Below are 26,847 nucleotides of genomic sequence, written 5' to 3'. Positions count from 1 at the left end.
TGAGTGCCTCCACCTGTGTACTGGACCCGTGTCCCTCATGGTGGTTGTCAACAGCAGTGAGGTGACACGAGGCTGGATCCAGGCGGTTGTTGCCGCCTCTCTTCGGGAGGGGCACTTCCCCGCCGCACTTAAAGCGGCGGTGATGAGACCCCTCCTGAAGAAGCCATCTCTGGATCCAGCTGTTCTTAACAACTATCGACCAGTCTCCAACCTCCCTTTTGTAGGGAAGGTTGTCGAGAAGGTGGTGGCCTTCCAGCTCCAACGGTCCTTGGAGGAAGCAAGCTATCTCGACCCCTTCCAGTCGGGCTTCAGACCCGGTTACAGCACAGAAACCGCTTTGGTCGCATTGACCGATGATCTCTGGAGAGCCAGAGACCGAGGCCATTCCTCTATTCTGGTTCTCCTCGACCTCTCGGCGGCTTTCGATACCATCGACCATGGTATCCTTCTGCGACGACTGCGGGAGGTGGGGGTGGGAGGCACTGTTTTGCAGTGGTTCTCCTCCTACCTCTCGGACAGGTCGCAGTCGGTGTTAGTGGGGGGGCAGAGATCGACCCCTAGGCCCCTATCATATGGGGTGCTGCAGGGTTCGGTCTTATCCCCCCTACTATTTAACATTTACATGAAACCGCTGGGTGAGATCATTCGAAGGCACGGGATAAAATACCATCAATACGCGGACGATACTCAGCTGTATCTGTCCGCCCCGTGCCAACTCAATGAAGCGGTGGACGTGATGAGCCGGAGTCTTGAGGCCGTTATGGACTGGATGAGGACTAACAAGCTTGTGCTCAACCCGGAGAAGACCGAGTGGCTGTTGTGTTTCCCTCCCAATAATTCGATCAGTGTTCCATCACTCAGGCTGGGGGGTCAAACTTTATACCCCTCAGAGAGGGTTCGCAACTTGGGAGTCCTCCTGGATCCACAGCTGACTTTCGACCATCATCTGACGGCTGTGACCAGGGGGGCATTTGCCCAGGTTCGCCTGGTACGCCAGTTGCGACCCTACCTGAATCAGGAGGCTCTCACAACAGTCACTCGGGCCCTTGTGACCTCTAGGCTGGAATACTGCAATGTGCTCTACATGGGGCTGCCCTTGAAGAGCATCCGGCGACTTCAGCTAGTCCAGAACGCGGCCGCGCGAGTGATTGTGGGTGCACCTCGGTTCGCCCACATAACACCTATCCTCCGCGAGCTGCGCTGGCTACCTGTTGATCTCCGGGTGCGCTTCAAGGTGCTACTTGTCACTCATAAAGCCCTCCATGGTAGTGGATCTGCGTACTTGAGAGACCACCTCCTGCCAATTACCTCCCTGCGACCAATTAGATTGCATAGATTAGGCCTCCTCCGAGTACCATCTGCCAGTCAGTGTCGACTGGCAACCACACGGAGGAGAGCCTTTTCAGTAATAGCTCCGACCCTCTGGAACGATCTCCCCGTGGAGATTCATACCCTCACCACCGTCCAGACCTTCCGCATAGCCCTTAAGACCTGGCTAGCCCGCCAGGCCTGGGGATAAAGATAAGCTGTCCCCACCCGAATGATGAATGAATGTTGCTTTTATTTTTATCTTATGTATTATTTTGTGTCTGTTATTTGTATCCTCCCTTCCCCCATTTTTATGTAAGCCGCCCTGAGTCCCCTCAGGGAAAAGGGCGGCCTATAAATGTTAATAAACATTCCAAACATTCCAAACATCTCCCAGGAACCTTACCAATCTAAGTGATAGTAATTAAATTTAGGAACTGTAGCAACATCTGAACAGTGATTGTAACACCCTTTTCTAGTTATTGTTGAATGGGGCCTTGAGAACTTGAAAGTTCATACACCCCTGGGTTTCTATATAGATATTTGCACAAATCAAATGGCATATTATATATTCAACATGTGGAACACAGAAGGCAAAATATCACAGTCAAGATCTAGTTATATAAAATACAATAGGATTTTTTTTCCTGGACACTTTTTCAAATCCTTTCTTTAATTTGCTTACCACCAGTCTGATTTCTTCTTTGGGGGCTAATCTTTCCAAGAGTTCACAGGCCATCTGATAGCACAAGATACTAGACTGGCACAAGTTACATTCTACTGCCTTCTCATCTTTTTGACAAATATGGGAACCACCCCAGGGGGCCTGGAATACATTATTGATGATAGAAATTATGTCTTTGGAAATGCTGTTCTCCAAGCCCAAGGTAATACCATCATCTTGTAGTTCCATCTGAAAAACACATTTTAGGAGGAATCATTTACAAAGTAATTGATATACAAACATTGGAAAAAAGGAGAGTGCCCTCTTAAAGATGCTTTTAATGTATTATTGAAATTATATCCTAACTTTTTTTTCTGGGAGCTCAATAAAGCATACATAATACATTTCCCTCCAGTTTCACTCCACGAAAATTTTGTGTACTGGATTACATAAAGAGAGATCATATTAGCCACACACAAAAACCCCACTGAATCATCTTCCATGGCTCTGTGTGTATTTAAATTTATGTAAAGTCACCATAGCCCTCCCTAGTCCAAGTAACTAAATTAGTCTACTAAATAATATACAATAGCACCCCGGCTCTTAAAAGCTCCATGTATTTGAATAGCTGAAAAGCACAGAAAACTTTGAAATTTTCTCTTTGAAAATTCATTTCAGTTGAACTTCTTCCTGTCAAACAACAGGAAGATTCACACAACAGCTGCTTATGGGGGACTAAAGGTTGCAATCCCATATTATGTTCTGCAGATAGATTTCACTCACAGTCTAACTTCTCTTACTTCCCCTGGGCATAGAACCCTCAAAGAAGATCTCAAGTGGTGACTGGGTCAGATGGGCAGTGTTATATTTGGTAAGGTAGTTATAATCCAGTGCCATACCTTACAAGGCTTTATAGGTTAAAAATAGTGCTTCCAATTGAGCTGATAAACCTCTTAGTAGCCAATGCAGTGACTGTTAGATGGACATAACAATGGGTTTTCCCAGTTAGGAATGTGATTTCTGTATTCTGTATTCTAACTATATCTTGGAAATCATTTTCAAAGGCAGCCCCATTGCATCGAGCCCCTTTATGAGGGAGATGGGTGTTTAAGAAAGTTGACAAATAAATAGTCCAGTAGTGTGGTGATTTCAGTGTGGTTATGGGCCATCAATCCTTACTATTATATTTATGTCTTGTCTTTATATCTTGTCTTTCTTTTGTGAATTTGCAATAGTGCACATGGGAAAATCTGCCTGATTTTTATCCTCATAACAACCTGGTGAGACAGATTGTGCTAAGACATAATAGTTGTTTCAAAATCACTCAGTTCCATTGTTGAATGAAAATTTGAACATTAGGCTTCCTAGGCCCAATCCATCTCAATCCTTATCATTAATTAGATTTATTATAGCCACCCACTACAAAAGACTCTAGGTAAATCACACTGTCTCTTATTGTTCCAGTTCTTCTTGTTCTAGTTATCTGAATAAATTAATCAGACATCCATCTAGCTGACATGAATTCAGATTAAAAAGATTATATATGTAATACTGCTTGGCATACGAATGCAGCACAGTTTCCATATTATTCATCTCTAAAAATGGCATATATGTTCAGACAAATCATAATATGCAACATGCAGATGAGAATCATAAAACTGACTATTTCTCCATATTAGAAATGAAGCCTATATGAAACATTGTGATTCAATTCAAGGTATGATTCTATTTGAGCTGCAGTTTGAGATTCAATTTTAAGCTGATTAAACTACTTTGACATTTTTGTTTCAATCTTTTTATAGGATTCATTATAACAGGAAAACATCAAAATAGTTGAAGCTGCTTTGATAAACTGGAAAAAAAATGAAAATGGTAAGAATGGTAGAATTCTCAGCAATTGGCAGCACTTAGCACTAATCCTTGACTGGATCTGAATGCCAGAGCCAGGTTTTATTGATATATAGGGAGGGTTTTCCAGGGCTGCAAACTAGAAAAAATATCCCATTTCTATATTGTTCCATAGAAAACTACATGGTTATGTTTGCTAAGTTATCAGGAGGTGGATTTTTTTTTTTTTTTTTTTTGCAGAGATGAGGAAAAGACAGGACAGCAGACACTACATTATACAGGAAAAAACTCAAATGATCTGGTCAAATCAGTGCAGAAAATGTCACAATATCACAATTCAAACCAACAACTTGGTCATTAAGTAAGCTGTTGCTAAGTGAAAAAAATCATGTGACTGTAACTATGATTTTACTTCAGCATTGCTTTGCTTTGCTTTACATCAGGCTACCACTCCAAAAATCTGGGTGAGGTCAAATGGCAGGGTTTCTGAAACTCATCTCAAGAGGAAGCTGCCCCCCACTTACCTTTGGGATGCTCACCTGCTACTGGGGTAATTAGCAAGAAGAAAATATTTGTATTCACATGCATTGAAGAGGCAGGGATAAAAAGAGAGTAAGCAGGCACACAATAGGGACTACACTTCAAAAGGAATGCATGGGTGCTAGCTGTTTGCCTTTAATGTAAAACTGATTAGTCAGTTTCAGGCAGCAGCTGCCAGCCAACTGGGTTCTAATCAACTAATTAAGAATACAGAGCTGAGTTGGTTAACTTGCCCTTAGCACTTTTTAGGGAGTGAGAGAAAAGCAGCTGAGGAAGAAACAATCTTATTTAGACAATCTCTCCACTCTGGGGTGGTAATGGGTCAAGCCAGGACAAGGTGTACTAATTAACTGTAATGATAAATGCAGGACAGAGAGAAAGAGATGCTATAAAGATAATAAATACATGATTGGTTGAAAAGTAACTTTTTCATCACTATTGTAAACATGAACAGTTGCTGTCTAATGCAGTTGAGAAACAAGAATTATTTGTATCCCAGTTTTAGAAAAACTATAAACTATTAGAGTTCCTGTTTGTCCATTTCCTTTTCTTAACATTAATGTCCACTGGTTTCCCCTTATTTAAGAGCCTCTCCTTTAGCAGAGTTACAATAAAGCTATACTATTTGGCTAGCAAGATTCATTTCTCCTGAGAAGGCTCACCCCAACTTTGGTTTCCTTTCTTTCAGGCTGGGCAGGCAAGGCCTCTTCCGGATAGAATTTAATTGTATCAGGGTTGTGCCTTACTTGCAACACTCTAAGTTAGTTAGCAGAGCAGGAAAACCAGACTAGAACTACCAGAGATACACAGACCATACAAAAGAAAATAAAGATGAAGATGATTAGCCACATGATTTGATTTGTTGTGTAACAGTAGATCTGCTTCAGTTTGCAAATCTGTTTTGACCTGGGTAATTCAACTGAAGCTTCATTAACAAGAAGTACTGTATGTCTTTGAAGTAATCCACAGTCCTTCTAAAAGATGCTTGAAGAAAGGTATGGGAAGTTTTGATAGGGAAAAAGTCAATTGAGCCATTGATTATTTATATCCTGAATGCTGCATCTCCAAAGGATTAACAGTTTTTATTTAATTTTGAGTTGAATATAGGATTCAACTCAACAAAGTTGCCTCAAACTGTGATGTGAATGTCATATAAATTTAATAAATAAGTAAACTAAATATAGTTGACCCATATTCAAATTTCCAACAGTATGTTGTGTGAAATCAGTAATTTTCAATAAATATTTATCAATTATACTACATATCCCTCCAACATTAGATCAGAGGTCTTTAATGATCCTTCTCTAGCTCTCTAAAGTCCCTCCACCTAGCCACCAAATTAAATACTCATGGAATCTCATGAATATGTGATATTTTGATTTGTTAAAATATCTGGGCTATTGCACTATGATGCCTATCAGCTGGAAAAGGTATGGTTTTAGTTTTTTGGGTTTACCAAAAGGCCAAGAGAACTCACTCAGGCATAGTGAACTCTTGATCCCAAAAAAGTTTGTATACCATGGAATGTTTCTAGATGCATATAAATCTCTGGCTTGCAAATTGGCTCCTGTATAAAATATTAAAATATTCTTTAAAATGTTCCAAAACAAGATGTGGTTATATTAGGATTGTATTAATTGACCATGTTTACAATACCAGGATGTGTATTATTACCTGCTTCAAGATGAGATCAAACATTAGAATGAAACAACTCAAATTCATTTCATCATCATAACAGTCAAAGTCAATGGCCCTTCCTCCTCCAGAGGATCCAAAATTTTTGAAAGGACTGCGGAAAGGGCTGTGAATGGGGCTGCGAAATGGACTCTGAAACGGACTTGGGAATGGACTCAGTGTATTATGCTGAACTCTGCGTCCTGGATCGGAAGCAATGCTCACCTAGAGGAATCCAAATAAAATAACATACAAAGACAGAATTCCAGGTGAGCTCCTATGTTTAATTTAAGAAAATACATTCATTTCATGATAGAAAGTTGCCGAAAACACATTTTCCCCAGCGTGAAGATACAGTGTTACCTGCTATTAATAAAACAGTCATAAAAGCAGAAAAGCATGATTTAATAATCATTTGGTCATGGTATTCCAAAACATTTTTCAGAGATCCCATTTAGCTGTTTTATGTGCCACTGAATTATTCCATTCATGACTGATGGAATAGTTAAATGGCACAAATTAGGTACACCTTAAGTCTTAACTAAAATGATGTGACTAACAGCCAAACTCCATTTGACATATCTAAAGGAACAACTTTTCTCGTGTATTTCTCTCTGAGACCTAAGAGATACCTGGTACTCTTCCATGAGAATGTATAGTGATGAAGCATCTGCCCCAGGCAGTTCTATATTGTCTTTTTGGTGCAAGGCAAAAACAATTCTATTCAATTAAGAATTTTACTGTTAAATTTTACTTTGTTCTAATGCAGGGAGTCCAACCTTGGCAACTTTAAGACCTATGGGTTCAACTCCCAGAATTTCCCGTATTAATCATTCTTTTTAATTGGAGTGACCACATTTGCACCATAAAAATCCAGACAATCATAAGATGGTAACAAAGAAATGGATAAAACTTCTTTTTTACCATCTAGCAGTCTAGAGATTTTTGTAGCTCTAATATTTGAATCATTTGAATCAACCTGATTTCTGCTATTCAGTTGCTGGTTTAATTGTTTTAATTGCTTGTTTAGCTTACTGAGTTAAATAGTTCACCTTTTTGCTACAAACATTTTATATAGGTTTAAAATATCCAAGGACACCTCTATTTGTAAGGTTAGCATACACAGTTTAAACATGTTTAAACAAGCAGGAAGTGTTTTCTAAAAAGCTACCGGTAAGTCTAGTTCCTGCCAGGGGGATATAGTTCAATATATATTTTATATTTATATTTAACAACCCTCCAACTGAAGTTATGCTGAAATGCTCAGAATCCTTTATAGTTGACCATAACTAAGATTGATGGAGCAACAATCCTTTTTCATACCCGAACTTTTCAACACCTGCAGGTGTCCCATCAGTTTCATGCTTCCACATAAGCTACGTGCAATATTTGCAGAATTCATATACCCTCTATTGGATTTCCTCCCTATACATATAATATGAAAGGAATGGTGTGATCTAGATTGGGTCTGCAACAGATAGCAAATGAGTAAGCTTTCACTCCTAATAATGTCCTGATCCAGGTCAAAGATCTAAATTTGCTATTTAGTGGGTTTTACACACACACACAAATCTATGTAACTGCCATTTCTACAAAAAAAAGCTTCCTGCCTACTTTGAACCTGACTCTAAGTGCATCTACTTACAATGAATAAATTTGCAATCTTCAACAGAGCGTCCTGTTAAGTAACCGACGTCAGTCTTATGCTTAAATGGATACTCAACTCCGCTCATTTCAAAGGTCTTTAGTTTAATCACACTTCACTTTCACTGATTGCACCTACTGACTAGTCAAAAAATACATGCAAAATGTGTCTCCTGTTATAAAAGAAATTGATAATGAATTACCCTTCGAGCTGCAAGGTTCCCAGTTATCTCACTGACTCTCGATTTTCTTTGATTTGCCAGTTCTTTCACAGAATTAACACCATCAGAAAACATACTGATTACCAACTGAAGTGGAACTACAATGTCTAATTCAGATAACACCTGAAAAAGAAAGAAGAAGACAGTGTTCTCAGGTTCAACTAAAAACTGAAGTGCTAGTGCATATTTTAGAAACTAGGTCAAAATGAAAAATGAACTTAAAACCTGCATTTAATTTAGTCCCTATATAAATTAAGATCTAGAGAATGGGGGTTGAAACTGTAGTTGTAGGATTTATGGACTGCAATCTGTGTGATGATCAATTGAAATGTGTATAAATGAAACAAAATGTTAAAAAGTTATGATATTTATGTAGTTACTTACCTGGATGCCACAACTTTTGAGCACCCCTAATATTTGGAAATTGAAAGTTGAAAAATTCGACATGCCCTAGTTGGTGTATACATGACACTAATGATGTTTGCATAAAGAGGTTGATCTAGGCTTAATATATTATATTAATTGTGAAACTATGATTTGGGGTTTAGCAAATCATGCAAACCCAATTTTTATTATTTGTTCAACAAATCAAATAATGGTTTAATATATGTGAACCCAGCTTCTGCTTTTAGGTTGGTGTCCTCAAAGAGACTCTTAATGCAAGTCACCTAAAATTGTTACTGAAGTCTTAATTTCTTAAATACACATCTTTCTGTCATGACAAAACTTATGCATAGAATGACAACATTGCTTTCTAACCAGACACAACCAAATGCTGATCTGCTTAGCCTCAGTAATAATATGCCTCTATATGATTTATTGAGAGTGTATTAACTTCATAACAGGTGGCAAGGAAAAGGAAGTAAAGGGTACAGACTCTGTAAGCTATTTTATGAGTTGAACACTGAAAGCATCTCACAGATCACAAATCTTGATCATAGATAGCTTCAAGACAATAACAATAGAAGCCATCTAATGTTTGCTCGGGATAGTGAGCCAAAATAATAATAAATGATTAGTAGGATTAGTAGATATTAAAATTTTGTTGATGCACACAGTCAATACTATCTGGGAACTATGTCCTATCAATACACTGGAGTGTGCTTCCATAGAATGATTTGATCAGAGTTATAGCAGCACTCACATGAAGCCAGAGTAGAGCTTGTTCTTGTACAGAGGACGGATATCCTGTGAATCGACAGCTTATGAAGCCAAACATTTCCTCCATAGAAAAAGGGAGTGGGCATAGCTCTATATCAAACATTTTACTGCAATACACAAAGACAAAAGATTGAATAGCAAGTTCTTTTAAAACGGCTGCCCAAAAGAGCAAAGGCTGTCCACAAATTTAAAAACAACACTCAAACAATTCTAATTATTACTGTGTTTCCCTGAAAATAAGACAGGGTCTTATTGAGCAGGCGCCCAAAGAGTGAGGCATAGCCTCAGGGGCAAACAGCTGTATTGCGCTGTTGCAGCAGCGCAATACACCACCAATGAGGTGACCATGTTCACGAGCAGCCACCCAGCAACCCCCCTTTACAGCCGGGCAAAGCACCACTCACTGACCCAGTGATATCCCAAAGGCGCTAAGCTGCGTGGTGGTCTGCCCTCCCACCAGCTCCTCCGGCTTGGTGCATTCGGGATACCCTTAGGTCAGTGCATGGTGCTCTGCCTGGCTGGAAAGGGAGGTTGCACAGGCGTCTGTTCCATCCCCAGCTGGTGTGCCTCCCAACCTCACCATGCCTGGTCCAGATCTCCCTGCAAGGCCATGGTGCCACTGCAGTGGCAGCACTCCGAGCATAACCTATACTCCGGCTTCCAAACTCGAGATCCGCAGCCGAGTCTTTTGGCAGCGGCTGCTCTGGGGGTACGCTCTATGCTTGTGGGCTGGCTGCTGGCAAAGGATACTCCCAGAGTGTACAATCATAGAGCATATTCCCAGAGTGGCAACTTCCGGAAGACTCGGCATCCTACCTCTGTGCTTTGGAAGCTGCAGAAAAAGCCATGCGGCAGCATTGGGCAGCAGCAGCAGCGGCGATGCCCTGGCTCTGCAGGAAGTTAGGCAAGGGAATCATGAGGCCTGGGAGGCACGCAAGCGGGGAGCGGAAAAGCCGCTCATGCAACCCCCCTCTCCAGCCATGCAGAGCCCCATTTATTGACCTAGGGGCATTCTGAAGGCACCAAGCTGCAGGAGTTGGAGGGCAGTGAACAGGCATTCATGCAGCTTGGTGATACCCTAGATCAGTGAATGGTGCTGTGCCCAGGTGGAAAGGGGGGTTGCCGAGAGACTGCTCATGAGCATGGTCACCTCATGGCTACTGTGTAGTGCTGCTGTGACAGCGCAACACAGCCATTCGACCGATTTGGGAACTCGCTCGCAAGAGAGCAACCGCCAGGCAACCCCGCTCTCCAGCTGGGCACAGCACCACTCACTGACCTAGCGGTATCCCAAAGGCACCAAGTAGCGCGAGCCTTTGCCAATCCCACCCTGTTCCTGCGGCTTGGCGCCTTCGGGATACCGCTAGGTCGGTGAGTGGCACTCTGCTTGGCTGGAGGGGGGTGTCTAGGGGGCTTATTTTCAGGGGAGGGCTTACATTTTTGCCCATCCGAAAAATGTGGCTGGGCCTTATTATCAGGACATGTCATATTTTCAGGGAAACATGGTAATTGGTGTATTATTTGAAACCAGCTGTTTGTAAAACATTTCAAATTTCAAATGTTTTGAATCTGAAGGACCCTGCTCTGATTCAGGAAAGCTAGTCTAAAAATTCTAGAAGTCTGAGATCAAAGCAACCCCATTTCAAGCCCCAAACTTTGGTTTCAAATAACACACTATAATTTTTATTTATTTATTTTTAAACACACTATATTTTTTATTTATTTTTAAACATTGTGCACATTTGGAAACTTTGGAACTTTATAAAATAGACTCTGCATTTAAGGCTGAAATTCTGTAATACATTATATAAAGTAAACAAATGTCTTATATTCCATTCATACCATGTCATACATAGCTATACTGCTTATTTTAGGCAGGCTTTTGGCTTAAGTGAGATTTTGCTTCATCAGACATCTGATCAGGAAAATATTATATTTATGTAAAGGTTCTACGTCCTATAGCAGTAGTTTTTACTGGAGTAAATTCCAAATTAGACTAGGCCAATTGGTGGTCATAAAAAGAGCAAATATTCCTATGGAATGTTGAAAAGAAATAAGATTATGAGAAGCATAAACTGGACAACGAAAAAGTTTGACATATATGAAAGTATGAAGAATGCCTTCGAATCTCAATTTTTGATTCTCTTTTAATCCAAACTTTGATCAGTGCACATAATAGATAATTACAGCATTTCTGTTCATGACTTCCCATCTTTGCTCAAATATCTCTAGTGGGAAAGGACGTCAGTCCTATAAGCTACAATAGTGTATATTCCTGATCATTAGGAAGTTTAACAGTTTTCTAATTCACTCTTTAGAAAGTAATGTAATTATATAATTTATGGATGCTTTTATTTTTGTATTACATGTATAAACCATTCTGAACTGATAATAAAATTGGAAGGAATTCAAATTCAACTGAAGTAAATATATGTCAGCATCTCTCTCTATAATCACAATCAAAGTGTGATACATCGATTGCTGCAAGTTTTTGGCTGTCCACCTTTCTTAAAAAATTCAAATTAACAATACCACAGAAAATTATGATTGTAGGTTGCTCTTCTGCAACTTGGAATTTTATTGATATATCAATATCAACAACTAATGTTCAACCTATAAGTTCCTAAATAACATTCATGGGCCTCCAAGACCTGAATCATTGTAATCAAACCATTGCCTAAGGAGGCATCTCAAGAGGTTTAGAATTTGAAAGTGCTTTCTTGCAATTCAAACTTTGGGTCCAATCCATCTGATACTTGTGGGAAAAGCAACTGCATTTTCTCCAAGGGCTTGAAATTTCATATATGTTACAGGACATATTTCATGTCTGACATTCCATTTATAAAGTTGCAGTTTTTATATGTAAGGCTTGGATTACTGTCTGAAAGATGACTAATATATAAGCTTCAAGTCCTCCAACAAGAATTAAAAAGACTGCATATTGTTCCACTTACCTTAATACTTCCCTGAATTCCTTCAGTTGATTGTCTGGCACTTCAGTCCTGATGGCTTCCAGCCATTCTGGCATAATACAGTCCCACACAGGTTGATTGATTACATTGTATGGAATTAAGCAGAGGATCCGGTTCAGACCTTCCTTTAATTGTGTCACAGTGCTACATGATTTATCCCAATATCCACCTACCTGAGGACATTGCCAAGGGGGGGGGAAAGGTGTATTAAATGTCATATAGTAAGTTATATAGTACTGAAGGCAAAATAGCAGCAATAGCAGTAGACTTATATACCGCTTCATAGGCCTTTCAGGCCTCTCTAAGCGGTTTACAGAGAGTCAGCATATTGCCCCCAACAATCTGGGTCCTCATTTTACCCACCTCGGAAGGATGGAAGGCTGAGTCAACCCTGAGCCGGTGGGATTTAAACCGCTGAACTGCTGATCTAGCAGTAGCCTGCAGTGCTGCATTTAACCACTGCGCCACCTTGGCTCAAAAGGCACTACATTTTCCTTTTGTGTACAACAGACACTCAAAATATTAAACCCTGTAATTTAAGCCTGTTAGGAATGTCCATTACTTATGGATCTAAATATGTTTCTCTGTGACACTGCTATAAATCAAGAACTATAATTCTTACCCTTGCAAACTCCATTGGTTTAGGAAGAAGGCACATCACCATGACATCAAATCTAACATCGCACACCGTTTTCAGCCATTTAGTGACAAATTGGGGTTTGAGTTTCTCCACTAGGCTGCCAACTTCATCATCCATCATATATGCCGTGGAGTGGAACCACTGGAAAACCATGCTGACAAGCCGAGCCAAACTCTCTGTTGGAGTGTTCTCGCTAGGGGTGCAGAGGCTAACCTGCAAACAAAATGTTTTCAATTTTTCTCTTTATCTTTTGCAAATTTGGGAAAAACAAGAAACAAGTGTGCTTTCAGGTAGTTTGACTAACAAAGGCACAAAAACCCAGGGGGGCAGACTATGCTACTACTATCAAGCTCAGCCAAAAACATTGGGAAAGCAATAAACATAAATAATGAAATAGTATGCAACTGCTAGTGTGTATTTGTTCTAATTGGCACTTCTCTATTAAAAATGAAAACTAAGGTTCAAAATGAGATTCAGATTCCGTTTCTAACAGATCCTGGCGCAATATTCCAAAGTGATCAACTGCAGACAAAGTTATCTTATTTCCATCTACATTCAGCACAGATTATAATCCTTTTGACCATCTCTTACTTGTTCTTTGGTTTAATACCATCTCCTTTAAGGAGCCATTTAAGAGATTTTTATCCTGATTATTAAGGAACATGTCTGATAAAAAGGTATGCTTCTCACATTCCTACTTCAGCTAAGCACACTACATATTCAGGAATCAATCTAAGCATCACTTGCCATTGTTAAGAGATTGCCATTGATGCTATCTTGAAGGACTTTTGATTAACTAAGTATTTGGGGGGTGGGGTGACAGAAAAGCTTTTGAGTCCTCCAGAAATGTTCTTTAGTTGGGGTATTATAAAAAGAGAATTCAAAGATGAGAAGACTGAACTAAACTTGTAAGTATAAGAGACTATATTGACCCATATTTTCACCCAATACATAAAACCAAAATAAGAAGCACTGCACTGAGAAAGAGTCTAAACCCGTAACAATAACTAAGGAGGGGAGCAACTGCATTCACACAACACTACAAAGCTAGTCATATTTGTTTGCTTTTAGTTTATATGGACGGAATTCCTCACATGTAAGTGCTTGGGGGTGGTTTACTTATTTGTATTCCCCCTAGAGTCATCACTCCCCAAATTATTTACATTTTATTCTAGTTTATAATCCTATAGCCTGTCAAAGCTGTTTATAAAGAGACCTTCTCCAGATATTATGCTTTCAAACCAAATGGGAAGAAGAACAATATTCTGTCATCCCCTCATATTAGGAAAACAAACATCAGAAGCCACGGACTTTCTGTATTCACTGAACCCTAGTCTCAATTCTACAGATGTGTTGCCCTTCAACTCACATAATCTCCAGACAGTAATAGATATTGAGAAGACTGGCTATGGATGATGGGGTTAAAGTCCAGGGTAACTGGAAGGTACCATATTTGGAAAGTCTGTTTTAATCTCTGTAATGCCTCTAATAATTCCCCCAAAATTTGAATCTTAAGGAAGAGAGGAAAGAACACCTACCAGGAACCAGATTCCAAATTGGCTCAGAAGCCGCTGATCATGCTTGTCATCATCTTTGTTATCAAAATCTGTGTTGTCCAAAGAATGATGAGAGGAAGACAGGCCCAGCTGCCTCCTGCGATTGAGTTCATACTCTCTTTGTTCAGCATGGAATTCAGCCTCTTTCAGAAGGCTAAAAGATGAAGAACACCTATGATTAACTCCAAAACCTGTACATGAGTTCACCGTACTAACGTTTCAATGTCAGGCAGTGTGGCTTCTTGGACTGGAACCATGGATGAATCTGATTGGGCATTGTGGGTTTAATCTTGATGATACCAATTGGGAAAGATTGCAATAATGGGACAGAGGATGGAGGGCAGAAAGAAACATTTGGCTATATTAATTAAGCTGGTGAAGGTTACCTAATGACAGCTTCCACCGTACAGACTAATTCCTCAGCACCACATTCACGGGTATTGATAGGCGGTGGTGATGTCTGATAAAGGTGGGTCTCTGCTGTTGCCCCGACTTCACTGCTGTGATGATTTGAGTGGCATCTTTTGCAGTAACGCACTGGCCTGTTACCATGGCGACCACAGCATCCAGCAGAGAAACATGTCACAACAGCCCTCCTAACATGTGAGCTGCAATTCTGCAAAAAAACAAAATAAATATGATATAGAAGAAAAACTCAACTAGCTGACAGTCATAGAAATTTACATTTAAAATACTACCTTGGATTGGGTTGAAAAGCTGAGATACTTAGAGGGTGGGGAAATGCAGAGTTCAGATGTGAGCTACAGGTAATCCTTGACATATGACCACAATATAGCCCCAAATTTCCATTGCTAAGCAAGATAGTTGTTCAGTGAGCTTTGCCTCATTTTACAATTTTTCTTACCACAGTTGTTAAGTGAATCACTGCATATGTTAAGTAGTCACATGGTTGTTAAGTTAGTCTGGCTTCCCCATTGACTTTGCTTGTCAGAAGGTCGCAAAAGGTGAACACATGCTCCTGGGACACTACAACTATCATCAATACATGCCAGTTGCCAACTGTCCAAATTGGGATAACAAGACCACCGGGATACTATAATGGTCATGTGAAAAACAGTCACTTTTTTTTAGTGCTGTTGTAACTTTGAATAGTTTCTAAATAAATGGTTATAGGTTGAGGACTACCTGAACTAGATTCTAAACTGTTACCCTATTCAACAATGGAAAACCAAGCTCCCAGTACCAGTATTTAGTCCTCTATACTGTTCCAGATTAAGCCTATAAATAATGGCTTGGTTCACCTCAAACAGGGTACCTGTGTGACCTTGAAACTTTGTCTGGCAATTCCTGTGGAACTACTGCAGGCTTTGTGCAGCTGACTGTAGAAAACTGGTCAAAAGCTCCAAATAAAGTTTCTGAGGACATGCAGACATTTTTAGCTTCTGAAATCGTTCAGACTAAAGATAATGGTCATTTTTCTGTTAGATATTTGGTGGCTGTACTGTTTTGTGAAGAAATTTTGAACAGGTGCTTTACCTGTGCCTTTGTTCAAGACCCACATTCTGAATGTATGCAGAATACTATTCTTACATTAACCGCCACCCATAATAATATAAGATAAATATACTGTGGAGATATTATGTTTTGCAGTAAATCATCAATCACTCACAACTATTGAAGAATTTTTGCGAGACAGAGGAAGACCATGATATTTGGATATTCAGTTCTTGGTATATAATTTTACTACCATTAAAAAAAATTAGTTAGGGGTGTCATGGCAGTGTCACATGACATATTGGGACTTTTTCCCCCTTCGCTAAACTGGGCATGAGCACATCTGGCCAATGGGATGGGATTTGACAGCCTTGATCTAGATCTTTAAAAAAACCTTCTCATCTTTGCACAATGTGACAAAAGACAAAAAAAGAAAAATGAAGCAAGATGGAAGTCCTTTTATCTTGATGAATCTTGATGCTACAAGATTCTACTCTTTCTTTACAATTGTGAAATTCTCTTGCTATTGCTTTGCCCATCACCAGGATCTCTACCTTACTCATAGAGGACAATCACAATATTTCAGACTGAACAAATAATCTTCTTTGGGGGAAATTTCCACCTAGAAGTGAAATAACATAGCATTCTTCCTTTCAGAAGATATCTTTGTTTTGCCGCTCCCCTAAAGTACCTTTGCCATCTCTATCCACTTCAACAGGCTTCCTGGTTTAGCAATTTTATATGAACCATGTTCATACTTAACCAGACAATGTAGTAATACAATACAATACAATACAATAACAGAGTTGGAAGGGACCTTGGAGGTCTTCTAGTCCAACCCCCTGCCTAGGCAGGAAACCTTATACCATTCCAGACAAATGACAATCCAACATCTTCTTAAAGACTTCCAGTGCTGGGGCATTCACAACTTCTGGAGGCAAGCTGTTCCACTGATTAATTGTTCTAACTGTCAGGAAATTTCTCCTCAGTTCTAAGTTGCTTCTCTCCTTGATTAGTTTCTACCCATTGCTTCTTGTTCTACACTCAGATGCCTTGGAGAATAGTTTGACTCCCTCTTCTTTGTGGCAGCCCCTGAGATATTGGAACACTGCTATCATGTCTCCCCTAGTCCTTCTTTTCATTAAACTAGACATACCCACTTCCTGCAACCGTTCTTCATATGTTTTAGTCTCCAGTCCCCTATTCATCTTTGTTGCTCTTCTCTGCACTCTTTCTAGAGTCTCCACATCTTTTCTACATTGTGGCAACCAAAACTGAATGCAATATTCCAAGTGTGGTCTTACTAGGGCATTATAAAGTGGTATTAACACTTCACATAATCTTGATTCTATCCCTCTGTTTATGTAGCCTAGAACTGAGTACAATAGCTAGCTAGTACAATAGCTCTTAGAATTGTAGGCCGAATGTCAACACATAATAATCAGAACAATTTCAAGATATGTCAGCAAGATAAGATGATTTTCACAGAAAGACTTTAATACAGCATGTGATGATGAGATGAAGCCAGAAACCAAACAACAACAACAACAACAAGCTGAGTTGTATCTCATTAGACATGCACTTCTACCTTACCTTCTTTTGACATATAGCAGAAATTTCAGCTATAAGGGAAGGAAAATTAAAATCAAGAGAGTTATGATTACTTTGCCACCAGGTGTAATATGATAAGAGTATCCAGTAAAACATAGGTCTCTGGCTTCTGGATCTTATTGGGTTATTCAGTACCTTATATAGAAGCAGATTAGAAACACATTTACATTAAACTATTATATGGTATGGATGTATGTTACAGAGAGTGAATCGTTTTCCTTCATGGCTCAAATCTTCCACCTTCTACCATTCAAAACAAGGCAAATCTTGCCCATTTCTCACTTTCCTGGAACTAGTTTGGACTAGCCCACAATATCTTTATTGTTAGAAACTAAAGCAAGATAATTACTCTTCCCATTCTATGCCCAAAAGTCAACTAAACTGGCAGTTAAATCTTCCTTACACAATGCTTCCTAATTTAGAGGTTACAGAACTTGTTAAATGACACCTACAAGTTTGTCTGTCAGTACTGTGATATTATTTCCTAATATATGCTGCCTGAGATAACTAACACAGTCTAACAGTAGGCCAGGCCTAGGCACAGTATTGGATTCTGACCTGCATAGCAGACATTTTTGCATAAACCCATTCAATTTCTAAGCTTGGAGGCTAAAATATTCATACAAAGAAGGTGTGCAATCATGGATTACAAGCGAAAGTTTTAGAAATAGTGAATAACATTGGATTTGGCAGGAGAAGATAATCTACAATTGAGCAAAATACATTTCTGGTGAAAATGTATTCTACTCAGGACATTTCAGAAACTGCCTGGACATTGGCAGTAAGAACACTATTCAAACTTTTTAAAAACGTATTACATAAAACTCCTCTGTTAGTCTTACATATATAATCCTAGATAAAAGTATATTAATATATGTATTCTAAAACTAAAAGTGAAAACAAAGATGTTGCCTTTTTATGTATTTATAAACTCAGTGAATAAATTTTTACTCTTATCATTCTTTTAAAAAATATTGCCTCAATCTAATCCAATTTCAAAAAGAAAAATTACATACCCCTTGAACAATTTGCTTGAACAATTTTAGTATACTGTATGTTTGATTGTTTGTTAGAAATTGATTGATTGAAATTGTTAAAATAATATGCTTGAACAATTTCAGTAAAGGTAGCCCTTGACTTACAAATTATACCAGAATTTCTGTTGCTACTAAGTGAATTGTGTCCAATTTTATGACTTTTTTTGCCTCAGTTGTTAAGTGAATCACTGGGAGTGCATCACAGGATTGTTTAGCAAATCCAGCTTCCTCCATTGACTTTGCTTGACAGAAATTGATTGATTGAAATTGTTAAAATAATATGCTTGAACAATTTCAGTAAAGGTAGCCCTTGACTTACAAATTATACCAGAATTTCTGTTGCTGCTAAGTGAATTGTGTCCAATTTTATGACTTTTTTTGCCTCAGTTGTTAAGTGAATCACTGGGAGTGCATCACAGGATTGTTTAGCAAATCCAGCTTCCTCCATTGACTTTGCTTGACAGAAATTGATTGATTGAAATTGTTAAAATAATATGCTTGAACAATTTCAGTAAAGGTAGCCCTTGACTTACAAAGTATACCAGAATTTCTGTTGCTGCTAAGTGAATTGTGTCCAATTTTATGACTTTTTTTGCCTCAGTTGTTAAGTGAATCACTGGGAGTGCATCACAGGATTGTTTAGCAAATCCAGCTTCCTCCATTGACTTTGCTTGACAGAAGCCAGCTAGGAAGGTTGCAAATAGTAATCACATGACTCTAGGATGTTGCAACCAGTTGTAAATATGTGCCCATTGCCAAGTGCCTATATTTTCACTGTGTGCTGCAATGGCCATAAGTGCAAGGACCAGTCATAAGTCATTTTTTCAGTGCAATTGTAATTTCAAATGGTTGATAATAAATGGTTATAAATCAAGGGTGACCTGGGCTTGCTATTCCCTTCACAATCCTCCTTAACAAAGGCAGGCAGTTCAGTTTCATTGAAAGTTCAATACCAAAAAAATGCTTATTTCCCTCCTGAATTTAACAGCAAATACCTGATGAACACTGATAAATAGCAGAGATATGAAAAAAAAACTGTTAAGCCCTTTCCATTACTATCTACAGGTATATATAAAGGAGTGTTAAAGCTACCAAATGTGTGACTGTATCATCCTGGACATCCATTTATAAATTGGAAGGTCTGAAGCAAGGATTCCCTTCTTTTTTTAAATCTTTCAGCAAACACAGGATGTGCAAATGTTGTTTCACTTCTCAACCATTGGAATAATTGTGAGGGATTCTGGGAGTGTAGCAACATCTAGAGGGCCACAGGTTGTCCAATCCAACATCATTATGTCTGACTAAAAATCAGATATATTGTGATGGTTCACCATGGCATTAGCCCTAAAACCAATGGGCATTATATCCTACTAAACATCATGAATCTGATTAAGTTCAGCTTCTATTTATTGAGAGAAAGGGTCTTAGATTTGCAAGAATAACATCACCTCTTAAAGAATAATCCTGAAATAGTAACTAGAAAACTATTTTATTTCAGATTGTATGTCCATTTACCCCAGGTTTGCCTGCACCAAAGATGATGATAAACCTCTTACATTCTAAGAATGATGAAATTGTTTTCACCATTATTTGATTGTTGAGCTGAAAATGGAAGAAACTGAACCTGAGATTTTGTACATGCAAAGACCTTCCATCCAACTATGAATGCCCTTTGAATATCCTTATAGCATTTCACAAGTCCATTATTTTATAAATATTACTATTTATAAATCCACAATACCCACAATATCCATACTGTGAATATTACTTTCTCTGGTGTTAAATTCAGTCTTACCTTGTGGTAAAAGAACATCAACCAACCATTCACTGTGATCCCTTAAAAGAAAAAAGAAAAAGAATTAGAATGGACTGTGATGTCATCTATATCCCTTCAATGAAACAGCCACGTTTTCAATATAATGATTATGTATGTGGACTAAGAATTCTCTGAGAAGAATTCCTGCAGGTATTTCTACAAGTTGAAGGGGAAAGATTGGAAGACTTCCACCAATTAGTTCTTCTACTTCTGCTAATCTTACACTTCTGAAAAGCTGTTTTACACGCCTGGGAGAATGAAGAGAGAGAGAAGACTTTATGGGAGACATTGCCTAAAATTAATTCCCCAATTAATGGAACCTCCATTAAACATACATGAAGGGAAAAGCTCCCAGACACCTAATTAAGATCCAAGTTTTATTTTTACTTCTAAAACGGCAGCTGGCAGCTGGACAACTTTAGCCTCTTTGTCATTCATTTATTCCAAGTCTGCCTGCCTATTTTTTTTTATGTTAAAAAGAACACTCTAATTTAGAAGATACCAAAATATACAGAGGGAAAAAATCTATTTGGCAAAAAGATAAAATACTAAAAAAGAGAATAAGTATCTCTAAGTGTCAAATACCTCATCCCTGTATAAAGCTTGGCCTACTTTCCAAATTAATTATTTTTGCTTTAGATTTAAAGCACGGATTATGTCAACACAAAGGAGACTTTTATAAAATTAAAACATTTTTTAGTAATCCTTTGCAAGTGGCATCGTTAGAATGCTAAAGCAATGATAAAACAGCAGCCCAAAATCATACCTTCTGATCCACATGTCCAGGAATTGGTGGCCACATACTTCCAATTTTGATAACAATTGGATTTTAAAACAGGCCAAAAAATAATGTATTTTCTCCACTTAATGAACAACCCTGGGTTAAATTTCATTCTTAATACTGCTATTTTAATAAAATAATATGAGTTCCATTCTGAGTATCTAATTAAAACAAATACTGTAACAGTGAGAAATTGTATTTACTTAAGAAAAAACAAATGAAGGGGGAATACATGGCCTTACATTACAATTTAATGCTATATAAAATGAACAGGATTCATTTTTTTCTTACCAAGATTGAATTCCTTCAGGGAATATAACAGTGCTAAATAAGGGATAAGCTGAAGGCAACAGCAGGAAGGGCCAAACCTTAAAGTACGTAGAAAGGTCACTTCTCCCCTCTCCCTTTCTTCACCCTTTTTGAGTTGTAGACTTCTAATGCCACTTAAAGGTAAAGGTTCCCCTCACACATATGTGCTAGTTGTTCTCAACTCTAGGGGGCGGTGCTCATCTCCGTTTCAAAGCCGAAGAGCCAGGGCTGTCCGAAGACATCTCTGAAGTCATGTGACCAGCATGACTAAACTCCAAAGGCGCACAGAACGCTGTTATCTTCCCACAAAAGGTGATTCCTATTTTTCTACTTGTATTTACATGCTTTCAAACTGCTAGGTTGGCAGAAGCTGGGACAAGTAATGGGAGCTCATTCTGTTACAGTGCTAGAGATTTGAACCGCTGAACTGCCGACCTATCTGATCGACAAGCTCAGCATCTTAGCCACTGAGCCACCCGTCCTCTAATGCCACTTAGTCACCAATAAAGCCCATCCACATGTACTGTTACAACCAGCTGAATGATGGTTGGATGTATTTTCAGAGATGCTATAAACAGTAGTAACTAACTGATGCTTGAACTTAAGTCAAAAACAATATATGACTTTGGTGATATGGGATTCCCATCTCTGCTACAGATCCATGTGACAGCATGGCAGCACTGAAGCAACCACAAATTTGCCAAGGGTCTGGATCACATGAGTCCTGAGTCCTGGATTTTGGACACATTCTCAAAGTTAGCCCATGTGAAGTATCTTGGTACAAAAATTGTTGCCCGTGATACACTGTTTCACCCAGTTAAAAGTTAGACATAAGAGTTGTAGTAGTATATAGATTTTACTAAAGACTGAGATCAAAAATAGTCTAGCCAACCATATCATATAGAGGCATCCAGCAGGACAATTTTTTCTTTAAAAACTTGGAAAATCCCAACTCCTTCTATCATATACCTTTACGTCCTGTATCTTTGAATCTTAAATCTTTTTGCTTAATTGCAGTCAGGACATGGACACTACTCCCAGCTTTGTTTTTATTTATAACATATTTCCTGCAGACTGCAGTGTCAAATGGCCTGTGTGACTTAATAAAGCAAATGTAATTTTTTTTATTCAACTTAGAAAATCAAACTGTTGTATTTGCACAGACCTGTAAATTAAATAGTTGTTTTTTTCTGCTTGCTTTCTATTTCAGTGTCACTTTAACTTAATCAGGCTCCAACTGATTTAAGTTTAACTAAATTAAACTAAAAAGTTTAACACAGGTTTTTTTAAAAAATGTCTCTTAAGTTTATCTCCAGTTCTTGTTCTCTCTCATTCTCTCTCCCCCCCCTCTCTCTCTCCCTCTCCCCCCTCTCTCTCTTTCTCTCTTTCTCCCTCTCCCCCCCCCCCCCCTCTCTCTCTGTGTTACATCTCTTGATTTACCCACCCTGCAATCCTTTGGCTGCATTCTTCACAAAGGTAGAGAGGAGGTGGTTTATCACCCAAAGCCACTGATAAAGAAGGGTCTACGCACATCTGAAATACACAGGAAGAATGGAATTAGTGTCTCATTCCCCAAAAGCACCCTCCCAGGACAGGTATATTTTGAATGAAAAAAATTAACATTATAGGTCCTGGATTTCCTTTTTACCCTAGTGCTTGAATATGAAGAAAGGAATACTTGTGATGACAGATGATGGCACAAATGGGTTATATTATTTTTTTTGAATGTTTGTTTGATATATTTTGCAGCACTGATTCAGTAAAGAAGATATTAAGAAATAATGTCATAATTTGTAATAAGGTAGTCTGGCACATTTTGAGATTCAGCAAGCAAACTAATATACTAGTCTGGAGGGGGAAAAGAGCAGACTGTTAGTTAAACTATCAAAAGAGAATATGACTTTGCTTCCTAGTCTGAGTTGCATATCACGTTATGTCAACATGCTATAATGTAGTCCATTTAACACATTTCATGTGCCTTTGTAAAGGATGGTTCACAGTTTCATTTAATGTCTGTATTCCCAGCCACTTCTGGGTCAATAAAACATAATTAATAAAATCATAGTTAAATGTGATATATGAAATTCATCTCTTTATAGTGGTGTGTTATTCAAACTAGAATCTATGGGTTGAATTATTCTTCTATTCACAAAATATTTAGCATTAACATATTAGGATTACAAGTGGGAACAACATTTACCATAAGGATTCAGTCTATAAAACTTTGTATAGAGTAAATCTACTCTGATTATTATAAAATCTTATTTTTATCTTTGCATTGAAATTTGGCTCAAAAGTTAAAATATCAGTTCATAAGCATCAGGCATATAACTCTTGTCATCAGCATCACAAGCATTCAGATACTAAAGACCACAAAACACAACTGTAGTAGAGAGAATATGGATTTACTTTTCATAACCAGTGCAATTTTGAATAAATTATAGCCATTACTCTATTCAAAATAAAGTGTTGGATTTATTCAGTTTTGGTCGCAACAATGTAAAAAAGATGTTGAGACTCTAGAAAGAGTGCAGAGAAGAGCAACAAAGGTGATTAGGGGACTGGAGGCTAAAACATATGAAGAACGGTTGCAGGAACTGGGTATGTCCTTCTTTTCATTAAACTAGACCTACACAGTTCCTGCAACCGTTCTTCATATGTTTTAGTCTCCAGTTCCTTAATCATCTTTGTTGCTCTTCTCTGCACTCTTTCTAGAATCTTTTCTACATCGTGGTGACCAAAACTGAATGCAGTATTGAAAGTATGACCTTACCAAGGCATTATAAAGTGATATTAACACTTCACATGATCTTGATTCTATCCCTCTGTTTATATAGCCTAGAACTGTGTTGGCTTTTTTGGCAGCTGATGCACATTGCTAGCTCATATTTAAATGGTTGTCCAGTAGGCCTCCAAGATCCCTCTCATAGTTACTACTATTGAGGAAGGTACCAACTATACTGTACCTGTGCATTTCATTTTTCTTGCCTAAATGTAGAAACTTACTATTTTCACCATTGAATTTCATTTTATTAGATAGTGCCCAATGTTCAAGTTTGTCCTTCTGTATCTTAAGCCTGTCTTCTGGAGTGTTGGCTATTCCTGCCAGCTTGGTGTCATCAGCAAATTTGATGAGTTCTCAATTTATTCCCTCATCCAAATCATTGATGAATATGTTGAAGAGTACTGGGCCTAAAACAGAGCCTTGGGGTACTCCACTGAATACTTCCCTCCATGGAGATGCAGTTCCATTGAGGACTACACGTCGAATGCGGTTGGTCAGCCAGTTACGAATCCATCTGGTGGTGATGCTGTCCAACCCACATTCTTCTTCTTTATCTAGTAGTAGGTTATGGTCTACCTTATCAAATGCCTTACTGAAGTCCAAGTAAATTATATCGACAGCATTCCTCTGGTCCACTAATTTTGTCACTTTGTGAAAGAATGAATCTGGCATGATCTGTTTTTGAGAAACCCATGTTGGTTTTTGGCTATGAATGTTGTGTTTTTTAATGACGTACTGTCCTACGTGTTAAATGTTTGTTTCCCCCCCCTTTTCGAGTTGTAAGCCGCCCTGAGTCCCCCCAGGGAAAAGGGCGGCATATAAATAAACTTCTCAAATCTCAAATCTATTACTTTGTTTACTTCTAGGCGTTTGCTAATTCGTTGCTTGATTATCTTTTCCAGAATCTTTCCTGGTATTGAGGTCAGGCTGATAGGTCTATAGTTTCCTGGATCTATTTTTTTCCTCTTTTGAAAATGGGAACCTTTCCAGCAAAAGTAGTTCAGAACTTTCTTTCTTTGGTCATGCTTTTCTGCATTCTCATAAGACTTCTGTTTCTTATTTGTATGAAAGCAAAGGACACTGGAGCGAGAAATAAGTGTCTTTGTGAGGGAAAATAATACTACTTAGTGCAGAAGTATACTACAAGGTTATTAATTCCAATTGTGATCACTAAAGTTGTGTGATCTAGCAGAACTATTTGTAGAATTTTTAGAAACAACAAATGGACTTGGACTAAAGAATCATTTTCACAATCTCTTTATAGAAAAGAGGGATTTATCAGGAATTTTATATTGGTATTACCATGGTTATATTTGGCAATATCATAGTTTAAATGACCTTCCATTCTGTTTTTATTTACCTTACTATGCCATGAACAGCTGGGATAAGGCTGAAATGGTTACTCACAGGGCATGTTTTAACAGGATACAGAAGTGTTCATTACCTTCACAGCTGGCTTGTTAATTGCATTATGGCATTCAATGTGCTGACAATGAATGGGATTCCATGCTGAAAAATAAAGCCATCATAAATAAATTTCCACAGGTTTACTAAAATACAAGTAAAATTCAGCATTATATGAAACCATCAATATCATCTGAAGGACTTTCAGCTGATAATGTCTCTGTTTCATGCCTCAAATATTTAACCATGGGATGGTAGCCCAAATATAGTGAAGCATAATAAAATATTGTATTGAATTATCAATTAAGGTTCACCATCCAATAATGCCATTTAAAGTATGCCAGTCTGCTTATAACGAAAAAAAATTCTGAGAATCCAGAGATTAAATTATTGGAGTTGGACATACATATCTATAAAACATTTTCTTAAATGTTAAATGTGAAGTATTGTCTATCATTCTGCATACCTTTCCAAAATCACAGTATAAAGTATTTTTAAGGCCTGGTTCACACATCCATATTAATTACTTCTGCAATCCAATGGATACAGAATTCATCCCACAATTAAAGTAGTCAGAGTAAAAATAAAAATTCATGGTAAATCTATCATCAGAACATCAAGCAACAACTCAGTCTGTTAGTACATAGTTCTACATTTTAAAGCTAGAAAAAAAATTCTAGCTTTAAAATGCAGAACTACTATATGCACTAACAGACTGAAATCAATTATCAGTTCAATCTTTTTCTCATGCAACATTATGTTAAACATTGTATGGTTTAACATAAGGGTGTAGGGTGTAAGGGTGTAGGGTGTAAGAAGAACTTACACCCTACTTTTTGACAGCATTTAACTGTTTTTCTAGTTTGCAAACAACTATAATTGCTTTCTGAATTAGGAAGATAGAACATTGTCCCATTCCCCATTTTCTAATTTCAAAAATTCTAATCCAGAGCTCATTACAGGGTGATGAACATTTTATACAGATGAGTCAATGCTTAAAAAAAAACCCAACTATATCTCAGTGACGTTATTGATAATTTCTTCTGATATATGGTATTAGCATTAATGCATAGTTTGATGATCTCAGTTACCTGTATACTGTAGTCCTCGATATTCACTTATTGCCCCAGGAGGTTTTAAGTTGGGCCAGTAGTGGAAAAGCATTTGGACTGCAGGTGGCTTTACTTGAGATGGACCATATGCTATTACATATAGCAAATCCTAGAGGAAGTCAGAAGGTGCAATACATTGAAATTCAGGCAATGGCAGCCTTTACAGGTGCAGTGAGACACAAGTAATAGAAAAATGAAAGCAATTAGCAATTCAATGACCCTTCCCAAGACTTGGAGGCAGTTAGACTAAGGAATAAGCCTCTCTGAACTCAGTGGCACATATGAGTTGAGTAGACATGCACAGCATTG

The 26,847-nt window shown here is 38.3% G+C and overlaps 1 protein-coding gene across 1 annotated transcript in view; it reads right to left on the bottom strand.

Moving 5' to 3' along the window:
* UNC79 (unc-79 homolog, NALCN channel complex subunit) overlaps window positions 1-26,847 on the bottom strand; it is a 132,418-nt gene that overhangs the window by 78,808 nt on the left and 26,763 nt on the right. Inside the window, 13 exon segments of the mRNA XM_032230213.1 lie at window positions 1,994-2,221; window positions 6,035-6,259; window positions 7,882-8,022; window positions 9,044-9,167; window positions 12,015-12,205; window positions 12,655-12,885; window positions 14,211-14,382; window positions 14,615-14,844; window positions 17,277-17,305; window positions 20,127-20,167; window positions 22,682-22,770; window positions 25,467-25,531; window positions 26,518-26,647. Of these exon segments, the coding sequence (XP_032086104.1) occupies window positions 1,994-2,221; window positions 6,035-6,259; window positions 7,882-8,022; window positions 9,044-9,167; window positions 12,015-12,205; window positions 12,655-12,885; window positions 14,211-14,382; window positions 14,615-14,844; window positions 17,277-17,305; window positions 20,127-20,167; window positions 22,682-22,770; window positions 25,467-25,531; window positions 26,518-26,647 (1,896 nt within the window).

Source organism: Thamnophis elegans, chromosome 1, assembly GCF_009769535.1.
Source record: "Thamnophis elegans isolate rThaEle1 chromosome 1, rThaEle1.pri, whole genome shotgun sequence".
NCBI lineage: Eukaryota > Metazoa > Chordata > Lepidosauria > Squamata > Colubridae > Thamnophis > Thamnophis elegans.
Note: the sequence above shows the minus strand (reverse complement) of the source record. Positions and strands in the feature narration are given on the sequence as shown.